The 15,411-nt window shown below is 42.2% G+C and overlaps 1 protein-coding gene across 1 annotated transcript; it reads left to right on the top strand.

Moving 5' to 3' along the window:
• Window positions 1-2,002: 2,002 nt before the first annotated feature.
• On the top strand, window positions 2,003-15,243 carry LOC311143715 (heme-binding protein 1-like). The gene is made up of 4 exons (XM_084179585.1): window positions 2,003-2,424; window positions 12,942-13,080; window positions 13,806-13,986; window positions 14,196-15,243. Exons 1-4 carry the CDS (start codon window positions 2,347-2,349, stop codon window positions 14,371-14,373), a joined length of 576 nt encoding a protein of 191 aa, XP_084035711.1. The 5' UTR covers window positions 2,003-2,346; the 3' UTR covers window positions 14,374-15,243.
• The last annotated feature ends 168 nt before the right edge of the window (window positions 15,244-15,411 follow it).

The following is a 15,411-nucleotide window of genomic DNA, read 5'->3' as shown; positions in this document are numbered from 1 at the left end:
TTAGTGTCATTGTTATGCATGCCTTATACATGCTTTTTATGTTAATTCTGCCCAGCTACCTCTGTCTGCTCACCTCCACTCGGCAACACTTGGCTCTCTACGACATCTACCATGGGAAAGGGCAGCGTGACACAGAGGAGATGGCGGGAATTGTGGGGCTCAGGCTGCCCACCCAGCCTGGAGGGAAGGGCTGGGAGAAGTGAGAGAAGGGAAGGGAGAAGAGGCTCCTACCACACCAGAGGGTTGTAATCATCACGCTGGACCTAATGCTATTTTACAAAACAGAGGAAGAGATGAAGGCTGTGATGAACAAGGACTGTGAATTGTGATTATACAAGGGAGGATCAAAGCTATTAGAAACATGAGATTCCCAGCTCTCCCTACCACTCCTCACTTTCTATGTCTGTCTGGAGACAATGGCTGTAATTAAAATATTTGTAAATACAATGGGACAGATTTTGCCAATTAAAGTATTAATCACTGTTTTATCGGGTCACCATGACATCTCACTTTTCTTGCAATCCATATGCTGCTAGTGCCTGTTAATAATCTACTAATAAACCAGAACCAATTCAATATAACGCCATACAAAATTAAATAATGATATCCCTTTCGACCTCTAAATTCAGTAAGGTTTCCTTGGAGCAAGGTATGATGTTCAGTTAAAGCACTCATACTTGGCAGATACAACCGATGAGAACTATTTCAGTCATAGGCCTATGTATATTTTTGAGGATATCAGGTAATTAAAATTCCTGCTTAATTAAAATATCAAGCATTACAAAGAGGGTATGTTATGTCAGATGGATGTGAACTCATTGCGTGGCCTTTGATCTTTTACATTTTATGTTCTTCACTTCCTTTGGCCAGTGGATTAAACAGAATGCAAAGACCAGCCACCAGCGAAATAAAGGAAAGGTCTTAGATAATGCTAGGGCATGCAACATACATAAGGGAAGTATAAAAAGATGCTTTATTTTGTCTCTTAGGTAGGCGTTTATAAGAGTAGAGTATTACCAGCACAATGGAAAACCGCAGATAGGAGTTTTGTTGCTTTGTACTAGCCGATTAATTTGTTTCATTTTTGTGTCAATGGCAAACTGGCATTTCTACCAAAACCTCCACTAAATGTCTCTATATATTTTTTATATGAGTAACATGTATTACCTTCTGGGAAATGTTTTTTCGTTCTTTGCCCTTTGCTGCTATGTTTTCATCCTTGATTATCGTACAAAAAGAAAGCCTCCGTCATCATTAACTGTGCCCCTATTGGACTATTTATTATCTTCTATTCATCCCATTTTCTTAGTTAAATCTGTGTAGCTGCGTCACACTCCCCCATTCCATTTGTTACACGGTGACTAAGATTGTCTTCTGTGTGGGTTTAAATAGATTGACCATAAGGCTACGCAACACACTGTGACACATAGGGACAAGACATGCATGCACATCCGCGGCAGCACCCACAGACCACACGCATACAGTGGAAATGTAATGCATAGTGGAACACCAACAGAAAGCGTCAAATTATATTGTTATAAAGTCGCAAAATAACACGCTTCTCTACACCCCACTCCTCCATGCATACCAAGACATTTAATTACTTTAACACACAGCTGGAGATAGATAACATAATGTTGCACAAGCATGTCACTGCTATGTGAATGTTTTGAGATGGTATGTGAAAATCGAATGACAGGTTCTCATTTCAATCACGATTCTGTATCACTACTTACAGTAGGCTACACCGCTACATTAAGTATTCAGTGTATGAATGTTTAATGCGAGTATAACCTTACGCAGTGGAGATCTAAACACGAATTAAATAAACTAGGCCATGCTACTGCCTGCAATAATGTGCACGACAATCGGTGGGAATCACTAACGTTAAGTGAATGAAAAGTAGGTTAGATATTAAGTGGAAAGGGTAGAAAACCAAGAGTCGAAGCGGGGAAGGGAGGGCGGAGACAGTTGTTTATATTCGTGTGGCTGTAATTCGTCAACTCATCTAGTGAGCTTGGAGGAAGATTCACTATTTCAACCTAGTTGGACGACTAGGTAACAACATCTATATAAATAGCGGAAAATAATGGATTTTTGAATAGATATAGGATTTGATTTGCCCAATAAGTCCATGGATCAAGGAAAGTAGTGTACAACATAGTTGAATAGAATCTCCTTCTGTATGTGATTTTAAAAGGAGGCGAAAAATAAGAAGGTAGCCTAGATTATGAAATAAGAACGTTATTTCACAAAGGAAGCAAAAGCTACAGAAACACAGGCGGCAACATAAGATAGGATAAAGGGACAACAGGCGCAGCAGAGTGGTGACCTGGCCAGTGCGCGATGTTTGGAATGATAAAGAATACAATTTTCGGGAACACCGAAGAAACGGACTACAAATTGCTCAGCAGCGAGACCAAGGTAGGATACACCTTGACCTGTCAGTTTCAACTTGACATAAATTAAGTGTGTGTGTCTGTCAGTCAAGCATTGCATCACTTGATCTCGCGCACCACTGTACACCTCCGTCTTGTTTGGTGCATAAAACAACTGTCTGGTCATTACAGAGAGATCTCTTCAGTATCTCGCTCATATTTTTTTATTCTAAGAAATGTTTAATTTGTTAGTCACTGATTGCAGTGAAACTAGCCTACTGGCCCCAAACCTTCCATAGCCCCATCCTACCATGATCTCAAGAAAAATCAATTTTGATTATCAGTAGGCCTATGTATTATGCATTTAAAGGGTTCTGTAATACCAATACCTTTAAAGTGTTTGATCTTTTGAAACCAACCATTATTAATTACACCTTATCTCCTGGCACCTGTGAGCTCATAGTAGGGGGTAGGGGCAGATCTCTGTGTGTGTGTGTGTGTGTTCCCCATTACCTCAGTAGTGGCACCACTGTGTATACTGCTACACTTGAAGGCAAGGTTGTGTTCTCTGAGAGAGACAGACAGATAGCGACAGATAATTTTTGAGGTTGGTTGGTTGGGAAAGGGTTTGGTGAAACTAGTGATGTACGAGCTTCCATATAATTTACTTGTGCACCCTGACAGAGTTCTTAATCAAATACTACCTTAGAGACAAGACAAAGTCAGACAGATGAAAGCATAGTAGGGGGTAGGGGCAGATCTCTGTGTGTGTGTTCCCCATTACCTCAGTAGTGGCACCACTGTGTATACTGCTACACTTGAAGGCAAGGTTGTGTTCTCTGAGAGAGACAGACAGATAGCGACAGATAATTCTTGAGGTTGGTTGGTTGGGAAAGGGTTTGGTGAAACTAGTGATGTACGAGCTTCCATATAATTTACTTGTGCACCCTGACAGAGTTCTTAATCAAATACTACCTTAGAGACAAGACAAAGCCAGACAGATGAAAGCAAAGAGGACTGCCAGATCAATTGACTGAGAGAGCGTGGAATCAAGTGACACTGACAGACACATTTACAGACATTGGCCTGACAAAGAAAATCCCAGTCATTCGCATGAGGAAGAGACGGAGATATCGTGGACCTAGGTCGGGGTGCCTTGTAAGGATCCGACGGCGAGCGAGTAAACTGCCGCTTCCATCAATCCTATTAGCCAATCTTCAATCATTGGAGAACAAATTGGATGACCTAAGATTACGGTTATCCTACCAACGGGACATTAAAAACTGTAATATCTTATGTTTTACCGAGTCGTGGCTGAACGACGACATGGATAACATACAGTGGGGGAAAAAAGTATTTAGTCAGCCACCAATTGTGCAAGTTCTCCCACTTAAAAAGATGAGAGAGGCCTGTAATTTTCATCATAGGTACACGTCAACTATGACAGACAAATTGAGATTTTTTTTTTCCTGAAAATCACATTGTAGGATTTTTAATGGATTTATTTGCAAATTATGGTGGAAAATAAGTATTTGGTCACCTACAAACAAGCAAGATTTCTGGCTCTCACAGACCTGTAACTTCTTCTTTAAGAGGCTCCTCTGTCCTCCACTCGTTACCTGTATTAATGGCACCTGTTTGAACTTGTTATCAGTATAAAAGACACCTGTCCACAACCTCAAACAGTCACACTCCAAACTCCACTATGGCCAAGACCAAAGAGCTGTCAAAGGACACCAGAAACAAAATTGTAGACCTGCACCAGGCTGGGAAGACTGAATCTGCAATAGGTAAGCAGCTTGGTTTGAAGAAATCAACTGTGGGAGCAATTATTAGGAAATGGAAGACATACAAGACCACTGATAATCTCCCTCGATCTGGGGCTCCACGCAAGATCTCACCCCGTGGGGTCAAAATGATCACAAGAACGGTGAGCAAAAATCCCAGAACCACACGGGGGGACCTAGTGAATGACCTGCAGAGAGCTGGGACCAAAGTAACAAAGCCTACCATCAGTAACACACTACGCCGCCAGGGACTCAAATCCTGCAGTGCCAGACGTGTCCCCCTGCTTAAGCCAGTACATGTCCAGGCCCGTCTGAAGTTTGCTAGAGTGCATTTGGATGATCCAGAAGAGGATTGGGAGAATGTCATATGGTCAGATGAAACCAAAATAGAACTTTTTGGTAAAAACTCAACTCGTCGTGTTTGGAGGACAAAGAATGCTGAGTTGCATCCAAAGAACACCATACCTACTGTGAAGCATGGGGGTGGAAATATCATGCTTTGGGGCTGTTTTTCTGCAAAGGGACCAGGACGACTGATCCGTGTAAAGGAAAGAATGAATGGGGCCATGTATCGTGAGATTTTGAGTGAAAACCTTCCATCAGCAAGGGCATTGAAGATGAAACGTGGCTGGGTCTTTCAGCATGACAATGATCCCAAACACACCGCCCGGGCAACGAAGGAGTGGCTTCGTAAGAAGCATTTCAAGGTCCTAGAGTGGCCTAGCCAGTCTCCAGATCTCAACCCCATAGAAAATCTTTGGAGGGAGTTGAAAGTCCGTGTTGCCCAGCGACAGCCCCAAAACATCACTGCTCTAGAGGAGATCTGTATGAAGGAATGGGCCAAAATACCAGCAACAGTGTGTGAAAACCTTGTGAAGACTTACAGAAAACGTTTGACCTGTGTCATTGCCAACAAAGGGTATATAACAAAGTATTGAGAAACTTTTGTTATTGACCAAATACTTATTTTCCACCATAATTTGCAAATAAATTCATTAAAAATCCTACAATGTGATTTTCAGGATTTTTTTTTCTCATTTTGTCTGTCATAGTTGACGTGTACCTATGATGAAAATTACAGGCCTCTCTCATCTTTTTAAGTGGGAGAACATGCACAATTGGTGGCTGACTAAATACTTTCTTTCCCCACTGTACAGCTAGCGGGCTATACGCTACATCGGCAGGATAGAACGGCTGAATCCGGTAAGACAAGGGGTGGCGGTCTGTGTATATTTGTAAACAACAGCTGGTGCACAAAATCAAATACTAAGGAAGTCTCGAGGTTTTGCTCGCCTGAGGTAGAGTATCTTATGATAAGCTGTAGACCACACTATTTACCAAGAGAGTTTTCATCTATATTTTTCATAGCTGTCTATTTACCACCACAAACCAATGCTGGCATTAAGATTGCACTGAATGAGCTGTATAAGGCCATAAATCAACAGGAAAACGCTCATCCAGATGCAGCGCTCCTAGTGGCCGGGGACTTTAATGCAGGGAAACTTAAATCCGTTCTACCTAATTTCTACCAGCATGTTAAATGTGCAACCAGAGGGAAAAAAACTCTAGACCACCTTTACTCCACACACAGAGACGCATACAAAGCTCTCCCTCGCCCTCCATTTGGCAAATCTGACCATAACTCTATCCTCCTGATTCCTGCTTATAAGCTAAAACTAAAGCAGGAAGCACCAGTGACTCGGTTAATAAAAAAGTGGTCAGATGACGCAGATGCTAAGCTACAGGACTGTTTTGCTAGCACAGACTGGAACATGTTCCGGGATTCTTCAGATAGCATTGAGGAGTACACCACATCAGTCACTGGCTTCATCAATAAGTGCATCGATGATGTCGTCCCCACAGTGACCGTACGTACATACCCCAACCAGAAGCCATGGATTACAGGAAACATCCGCACTGAGCTAAAGGGTAGAGCTGCCGCTTTCAAGGAGCGGGACTCTAACCCGGACGCTTATAAGAAATCCCGCTATGCCCTCCGACGAACCATCAAACAGGCAAAGAGTCAATACAGGAGAAAGATTGAATCGTACTACACTGGCTCTGACGCTCGTCGGATGTGGCAGGGCTTGAAAACTATTACAAACTACAAAGGGAAGCACAGCCGCGAGCTGCCCAGTGACACAAGACTTACAGACGAGCTAAACCACTTCTATGCTCGCTTCGAGGCAAGCAACACTGAAGCATGCATGAGAGCACCAGCTGTTCCGGATGACTATGTGATCACGCTCTCCGTAGCCGATGTGAGTAAGACTTTTAAGCAGGTCAACATTCACAAGGCCGCAGGGCCAGACGGATTACCAGGACGTGTACTCCGAGCATGTGCTGACCAACTGGCAAGTGTCTTCACTGACATTTTCAACATGTCCCTGACTGAGTCTGTAATACCAACATGTTTCAAGCAGACCACCATAGTCCCCGTGCCCAAGGACTCTAAGATAACCTGCCTAAATGACTATCGACCCGTAGCACTGACGTCTGTAGCCATGAAGTGCTTTGAAAGGCTGGTCATGGCTCACATCAACAGCATTATCCCAGAAACCCTAGACCCTCTCCAATTTGCATACCGCCCCAACAGATCCACAGATGATGCAATCTCTATTGCACTCCACACTGCCCTTTCCCACCTGGACAAGAGGAACACCTACGTGAGAATGCTATTCATTGACTACAGCTCAGCATTCAACACCATAGTGCCCTCAAAGCTCATCACTAAGCTAAGGATCCTGGGACTAAACACCTCCCTCTGCAACTGGATCCTGGACTTCCTGACGGGCCGCCCCCAGGTGGTAAGGGTAGGTAACAACACATCTGCCACACTGATCCTCAACACGGGGGCCCCTCAGGGGTGCGTGCTCAGTCCCCTCCTGTACTCCCTGTTCAGAGCCAAAACCATCAACACCATCATTAAGTTTGCCAACGACACAACAGTGGTAGGCCTGATCACCGACAACGATGAGACAGCCTATAGGGAGGAGGTCAGAGACCTGGCCGTGTGGTGCCAGGATAACAACCTCTCCCTCAACGTGACCAAGACAAAGGAGATGATTGTGGGAAAAAAAGAGGACTGAGCACGCCCCCATTCTCATCGACGGGGCTGTAGTGGAACAGGTTGAGAGCTTCAAGTTCCTTGGTGTCCACATCACCAACGAACTATCATGGTCCAAACACACCAAGACAGTCATGAAGAGGGCACGACAAAGCCTATTCCCCCTCAGGTGACTGAAAAGATTTGGCATGGGTCCTCAGATCCCAAAAAAATTATACAGCTGCACCATCGAGAGCATCCTGACTGGTTGCATCACCGCCTGGTATGGCAACTGCTTGGCCTCCGACCGCAAGGCACTACAGAGGGTAGTGCGTACGGCCCAGTACATCACTGGGGCCAAGCTTCCTGCCATCCAGGACCTCTATACCAGGCGGTGTCAGAGGAAGGCCCTCAAAATTGTCAAAGACTCCAGCCACCCTAGTCATAGACTGTTCTCTCTGCTACCGCACGGCAAGCGGTACCGGAGTGCCAAGTCTAGGTCCAAAAGACTTCTCAACAGCTTCTACCCCCAAGCCATAAGACTCCTGAACAGCTAATCATGGCTACCCGGACTATTTGCACTGCCCCCCCACCCCATCCTTTTACTCTACCCACATGTACATATTACTTCAACTACCTCAACTAGCCGGTGCCCCCGCACATTGACTCTGCACCGGTACCCCCCTGTATATATAGCCTCCCTACTGTTATTTTATTTTACTTCTGCTCTTTTTTTCTCAACACTTTTTTTGTTGTTGTTTTATTTTTAAATGCACTGTTGGTTAAGGGCTGTAAGTAAGCATTTCACTGTAATGTCTGCACCTGTTGTATTCGGCGCATGTGGCCAATAAAATTTGATTTGATTTGATTTGATCATGAATCTGGAACTACTTCAATCGATAACAGGCAACCAGAAGACCAAAAACACTGTATGAAGAAAATGAAAAAGAGAGACTTTGTATCAATAGGCACATGAGTGGCCATTAAATAGGCGATAGACAGGCTATTGACAGTTTTGAAGTCAGTCAGTGCTAAATCTGTTAACTTCTCACACGGACACCCAATCAGAGTTGAACTTGAGTCTGACACCGTACCCTCTTAATTAAAACTGACATTGAATACAGGAGAACTGTCTGTCTGCACATGCTCAGAAGCATGCACACACACACACACACACACACCTTGGTGGGCCCTCATATTTCAGGGCTTACAAATGGAAGGAGATGGCTTTAAAGCTAGAATCCTTAGTTGCTATATCCATTTTTGGATATATACCCATTGATTCTTGAAGAATATAACATAAATGCCTCATGAGCTTAGTTCAACTGTCGTACCCTCAACTGTCCTAGCCCATCACCACAATGTTTGTAAACAACATAAATGTAAACAAACACTGTATAGCCTAAAAACATGGTTAAAACTATCATTTTGATATCATGGATGGTCAGTCCTTGCATCCATATCTCTGTCTATGACTTTGAGAGAGGTTACATTTCTCCAGGCCCATCCCTTAGCTTTTTACCAAAACAGAGGCGGGTGACCTCTATGTTATTGTTTCAACTAAGGATTCTAACTTTAAACGCTATTCTTTTTAATTTCATGTTTTTTGTTCTCCACACAGTATTGATATTACGCAATGTTTTAATTCCTCTGAAATTATCTTACTTGGCACGATGCATTGTTTAGTAATGACAAGACATTTGATTAGATGGACAAGTTGACATCACAGTATGCTTATTATATAATGACAGCACATTATCCATTTCTTGATACACAAGACAGGCTCACACTCCAAGCCAACTGAATGGTTTTAGAGGATATAGTTGTCATGTAAGATTCAAATGTCAACTTCTCTCTGTAAGAGGTTTACAAACTTCACATGACATTGAGTGGTGACATTCAAACTAATTAAAACCATTTGTTTAAAAGTTAGAGAAAGAAAGAGAGTGGGTTGAATATGAAATGAATCGCTAATATTCGCACATCCACAATAATTATGGCCCACGTCTACCCAGCTGAGACACAGAGTAATTATATACAGAGGTTGCAGGATTCCAGCTAAGCACACACACTAATTGCACCTTTAGACTGAACTCAGGAACAAAGTGTTCAATTATTGCTGTTGGAACATGTCATCTACATGTATTGTTAATGTTGGTCACAGTGACATACACAGTGAGCTCCAAAAGTATTGGGACAGTGAATGTTGTTGTAGTTTTGGCTCTGTACTCCAGCACTTTGGATTTGAAATGATAGAATGACTATTAGGGTAAAGTGCAGACTGTGTGCTTTAATTTGAGGGTATTTTCATCCATATCGGGTGAACCGTTTAGAAATTACAGCACTTATTGTACATAGTCCCCCCATTTTAGGAGACTTTTATTGTAAATAAGAATAGAATGTTTCTAAACACTTTTATATTTTCTCGCTCATCATTATTCACGATTCATTCAGGATTATCCGTAATCATGGTAGCATCCACATTAATGTAGAAGTGTAGAAACATTTTCTATGCTTATTTACAATAAAAGTGACTCCAAAATGACACAATACATTATTTACCATTCATTTCTATTAGGCACAAAATAATCTAAAACACAACCAAAACAAGCAACAAATGCATCTAACAAATTTGTAGTCACAAGCTTGATGTAGTCATTGCGTGCTATGAATATGGGACCAAATACTTAACTTTTTACTACTTTAATACACATATAAGTGAATTTGTCCAAATACTTTTGGTCCCCTAAAATCGGCCTACTATGTACAAAAAGTGCTGTATCTAAATGGTTCACCCAATAAGGATGAAAATACCCTCAAGCTGACAGTCTGCACTTTAACCTCATAGTCATTGTATCATTTCAAATCCAAAGTGCTGGAGTACAGAGCCAAAACAAAACAAAATGTGTCACTGTCCCAATACTTTTGGAGCTCACTGTCAGAAGCACTATGAACAAGTTCTTGACATCGCAATTAGACCAGCTGGAGTAAAATAAACCTTTTAGCTACAAACCTTTTAGTTAATCAGCAATACAGTTCAATCCCTGTATCAGTTAATACAATTAATCCCATATCAATATTGTTGCTAGGGCCAAGACGATACCAGAGATGCCTGTTCAGTGATACTTGTTAGTGACGCGGCAAGGCAAGGCAACAAAACACGAAGCAGATATAACTTCTTTATGAAAACAGCCCTAATGTTGGAAACAAACATCATTATGTTGTCATCCAGTCACATTTATTTATTTTCCAAACTATAGCACACAATATGTTAAATACAGCAGGTTTTTAAAGAACCAAAGAGTTTAGTCTGCTTTGTGTTTATATTTTTGCCATGGAAAAAATATTGCTATACTGGTATCATCACAGCCCTAATTGTTGCCTTCTATGTATGTACAGCCCTAGTTTTAAATAGAGTTTAATGCATAATCTAGTATTTCCATTGCATTATACAGTGGGGGAAAAAAGTATTTAGTCAGCCACCAATTGTGCAAGTTCTCCCACTTAAAAAGATGAGAGAGGCCTGTAATTTTCATCATAGGTACACGTCAACTATGACAGACAAATTGAGAAAAACAAATCCAGAAAATCACATTGTAGGATTTTTAATGAATTTATTTGCAAATTATGGTGGAAAATAAGTATTTGGTCAATAACAAAAGTTTCTCAATACTTTGTTATATACCCTTTGTTGGCAATGACACAGGTCAAACGTTTTCTGTAAGTCTTCACAAGGTTTTCACACACTGTTGCTGGTATTTTGGCCCATTCCTCCATGCAGATCTCCTCTAGAGCAGTGATGTTTTGGGGCTGTCGCTGGGCAACACGGACTTTCAACTCCCTCCAAAGATTTTCTATGGGGTTGAGATCTGGAGACTGGCTAGGCCACTCCAGGACCTTGAAATGTTTCTTACGAAGCCACTCCTTCGTTGCCCGGGCGGTGTGTTTGGGATCATTGTCATGCTGAAAGACCCAGCCACGTTTCATCTTCAATGCCCTTGCTGATGGAAGGAGGTTTTCACTCAAAATCTCACGATACATGGCCCCATTCATTCTTTCCTTTACACGGATCAGTCGTCCTGGTCCCTTTGCAGAAAAGCAGCCCCAAAGCATGATGTTTCCTCCCCCATGCTTCACAGTAGGTATGGTGTTCTTTGGATGCAACTCAGCATTCTTTGTCCTCCAAACACGACGAGTTGAGTTTTTACCAAAAAGTTCTATTTTGGTTTCATCTGACCATATGACATTCTCCCAATCCCCTTCTGGATCATCCAAATGCACTCTAGCAAACTTCAAACGGGCCTGGACATGTACTGGCTTAAGCAGGGGGACACGTCTGGCACTGCAGGATTTGAGTCCCTGGCGGCGTAGTGTGTTACTGATGGTAGGCTTTGTTACTTTGGTCCCAGCTCTCTGCAGGTCATTCACTAGGTCCCCCCGTGTGGTTCTGGGATTTTTGCTCACCGTTCTTGTGATCATTTTGACCCCACGGGGTGAGATCTTGCGTGGAGCCCCAGATCGAGGGAGATTATCAGTGGTCTTGTATGTCTTCCATTTCCTAATAATTGCTCCCACAGTTGATTTCTTCAAACCAAGCTACTTACCTATTGCAGATTCAGTCTTCCCAGCCTGGTGCAGGTCTACAATTTTGTTTCTGGTGTCCTTTGACAGCTCTTTGGTCTTGGCCATAGTGAAGTTTGGAGTGTGACTGTTTGAGGTTGTGGACAGGTGTCTTTTATACTGATAACAAGTTCAAACAGGTGCCATTAAAACAGGTAACGAGTGGAGGACAGAGGAACCTCTTAAAGAAGAAGTTACAGGTCTGTGAGAGCCAGAAATCTTGCTTGTTTGTAGGTGACCAAATACTTATTTTCCACCATAATTTGCAAATAAATTCATTAAAAATCCTACAATGTGATTTTCTGGGGAAAAAAATCTCAATTTGTCTGTCATAGTTGACGTGTACCTATGATGAAAATTACAGGCCTCTCTCATTTGTTTAAGTGGGAGAACTTGCACAATTGGTGGCTGACTAAATACTTTTTTTCCCCACTGTAAGTAGTCATGTAGCAGGCATTCTTATTCAGCGTGATTGATTTACAACACAAGGGATAACTTAGTGTATTCGATCTAAATACAAAATTATTTGGTTTAAAAAATGTGACCATTGAGGTCCCTTTCAGTGGAACAGATTTACTCAAGACTGGTTATGGAGTGTGTGAAATGTAACGTTCCTCTGTTATTTAATAGTTGATGTTTCTCAGCATAAGCCTAACTCTTAGGTCAAGTACACCATAACATGTATAAGAACAGGCAGCAAGTCAGTGAGTGTGTGTACACTCCACATTAACCCCACTCTGCCGTGTGCGTTCGTGCGTGCCCCTATGGTCTGGCCTTATGTAAGAACAGGCATCTCTGTCCCATTATTCTCTCTAGGCTTCATTAAACCCTATGGGGCCCTGAGAGCAGAGCAGGAAAGAACTGGAATCAAATCAGCGTAATATGTTTGATCTAGATCCTTTTCTGGGGGCATTTGGCTGTCCTCTGTTCGTTTCCACTCCAAGTGTTACACCGGCATCAGTGAGCACAGATTCTGCTCATTGCATATCGCCAATCACAGCCCCACCTCCCTCTAACCCCCCAGTAGTGTGTGGCTTCCTTCCCTCTGAACAGTTTGTCAACATGTGTGTCATTGGTGAATCACGTTTGGCCTCCCGCTCTCTTCCCCAGGAGGGGGTCAGCTACGAAGTGCGGAGGTACGATGGTGCAAAGTATGCCTCAGTGAGCTCAGAGGGGCGGACCTTTGACCAGGTGACGGGGGAGCTAGTGAGGAAGCTGCTCGTGTACATTGGGGGAAGCAACGACCAAGGTGAGCCAATCAGAGAGCAGGGCCTGTCCTGTCAGTCAGTGGCCCTAAACTCAGAAAGGTCTAGGGGCTCGGCTCTAACATTGCCTTTACATTTCTATCGCGCTGTAGCACAGCTCTTCAGCGCTACGGATTGAATCGAGCCACAGATATAATGTGCATATCTGAAAGTATTGATGTAAGCAAGCAATATGGGGAAAACTCTTCCTAGTCTACCAGAGGGTTAGATAGTGTTTCAGATCTTCAAGGGTGACTTAAGAAGTGTCTACTCTGTTTGATGCTAGAGGTCAGTATGAAACTGGGCCTAAGAGGCAATGAACTTGATCAAATCAAATTTTATTTGCCACATTTGCCGAATACAACAGGTAGACCTTACAGTGAAATTCTTACTTACAAGCCCTTAACCAATAATGCAGTTTTAAGAAAATAAAATACAAATAAAAATAAAAGTGTTAAGTAAAAAATAGATAAGTATTAAAGTGACGATGCATAAATAATAAACAGAGTAGCAGCAGCATAAAAGAGGGGGTTGGGGTGGGGTGGGTTGTGGGGCAATGCAAATAGTCCGGGTAGCCATGATTAGCTGTTCAGGAGTCTTATGGCTTGTGGGTAGAAGCTGTTAAGAAGCCTTTTGGACCTAGACTTGGCGCTCCGGTACACATAATAACACTGTTGCAGTAAGTTGTCTGCCATCCCATCTATCTGTCCTCTGTATCTTTCTTTCCAAGGGGAGGCAATGGGGACGACAGCACCGGTTATCATCACAGTGTATCCCAGGGACGATGGTGTGATGTCACGCCGTTTGGTGGTTAGCCTCAGGATTCCCACCAACTACCAAGTCAGTCCCCCTGTGCCCACCGACAGTGCCATCAGGATCGAGGATCGACCCGGCATGACCGTCTACTCACTGTGGGTGTCTCCATGCAGTCTTCACCTTCCCTGACAAGCACATGCCATCATTTCATATGCACATTTTGGAATTCATGGGAATAAAAAATAAAAAAAACTTTGTTTTTTAATTCTTTACGATACAAAATGTACTTTAATATTCATAATTTATTTGATTACATATCCTCTTTCTCTCTCCTTTCCAACCCACCTCACCTTTCTTTTCACAGGCAGTTTGGAGGCTTTGCAGGGGAGACTGAGTATCGGGCAGAGGCCTCTCGCCTAACCAAAACTCTGGGTGAGACTGCCCCTTTTCAGCGGAAACAGTACTTCTGCTGCACCTACAACCCGCCAATGAAACCCTACGGCCGACGCAACGAGGTGTGGTTCCTACAGGAGGAGCCATAAGGGCAGCATTATTAAGACTGACTCTTAATAATAGTCTATAGTCGCTTCCTCTCATCATCTCCTCTCCTTCGTCTTCACTGATTACTCAACATCTTGATCTTCATCCCAAAAAAATAGGATGTGTGAAAATAATATGGGATTTGTTTTCAAATCAGTGCAAATGAAGGAGAGGTGATGCAAAGAATACTATTAGACTATTGAAAGGTCATAAGGGGAGGGATGGGCAGCGGGCTATATAGTTACTGGCCCAAAGTAGTGCAATAGTACAGTACCATTACCAGTAACTGGATATTAAGTGGCCTAGTAGTAGGAGCCACTAACCACAAAGTACTGCTGTGTGTTATAGGTGGTACAGATGGTACATCATTAACTCAAGTTCAAATTTTGTACACCCAGGGGTTGACACTCCGCTTAAAATATGCTTCATAGTGCTTGGAAGAAAAGCACATTAAATCAGGCTGTACACATATCACTATTCAGCAGTCTAATTAAATTATGCTTCACGTCACACACCATAAAAACAAAATTACAGTTAAGTATTCAATAAGTCATTAAATTAAGTTTTAAAAAGCACCCTTTTCCCAAGGGAGGGAATTGGAAATAAATTAGGAATTGAGCCATAGAGTAGTGATAGTCAAATGTTTTCCTTAGTATGAATTAGTTGGTGGGGAGGATATGAAGGAGAAATATATTAGTCATTCCTTAAATGTTATCTTTCGAGATGTCTAATCCTTCTGTGATGATCACATTAACATTATTCAAGACAGCAGTTGTGTGTAGTGAATGTTTTGGTGTGCTTGTATTTGAAGTCTTGGAATTGTAATGTTATTTATTATGATTCTTGAAACTATTTAAAAATACCTCTGTATAGTGTGTGATTTTCTGTGAAAATATGGATTGACGATATCGTCATGGTTTGATAGTGTTTCATATCATATTAATTATGTTATTCAAGATACTACTAATAAGATTTTTTGTGCAATACTGACGTTTATTTTTATTTTTTAGTTCTATACAAACAAAAAATAATACTTAAAA

Source organism: Coregonus lavaretus, assembly GCF_964263955.1.
Source record: "Coregonus lavaretus genome assembly, chromosome: 2".
NCBI lineage: Eukaryota > Metazoa > Chordata > Actinopteri > Salmoniformes > Salmonidae > Coregonus > Coregonus lavaretus.
This window is presented reverse-complemented; position numbering and strand designations above follow the sequence as displayed.

Bases quoted from the DNA above. Each gene is read 5' to 3' on its own strand.
- LOC311143715 (XM_084179585.1), top strand. From the start codon at position 2,347: ATGTTTGGAATGATAAAGAATACAATTTTCGGGAACACCGAAGAAACG. The intron at 13,081-13,805 runs GTGAGCCAATCA...TTTCTTTCCAAG, and splicing joins TGGGGGAAGCAACGACCAAG to GGGAGGCAATGGGGACGACA. The intron at 13,987-14,195 runs GTGGGTGTCTCC...TTCTTTTCACAG, and splicing joins GGCATGACCGTCTACTCACT to GCAGTTTGGAGGCTTTGCAG.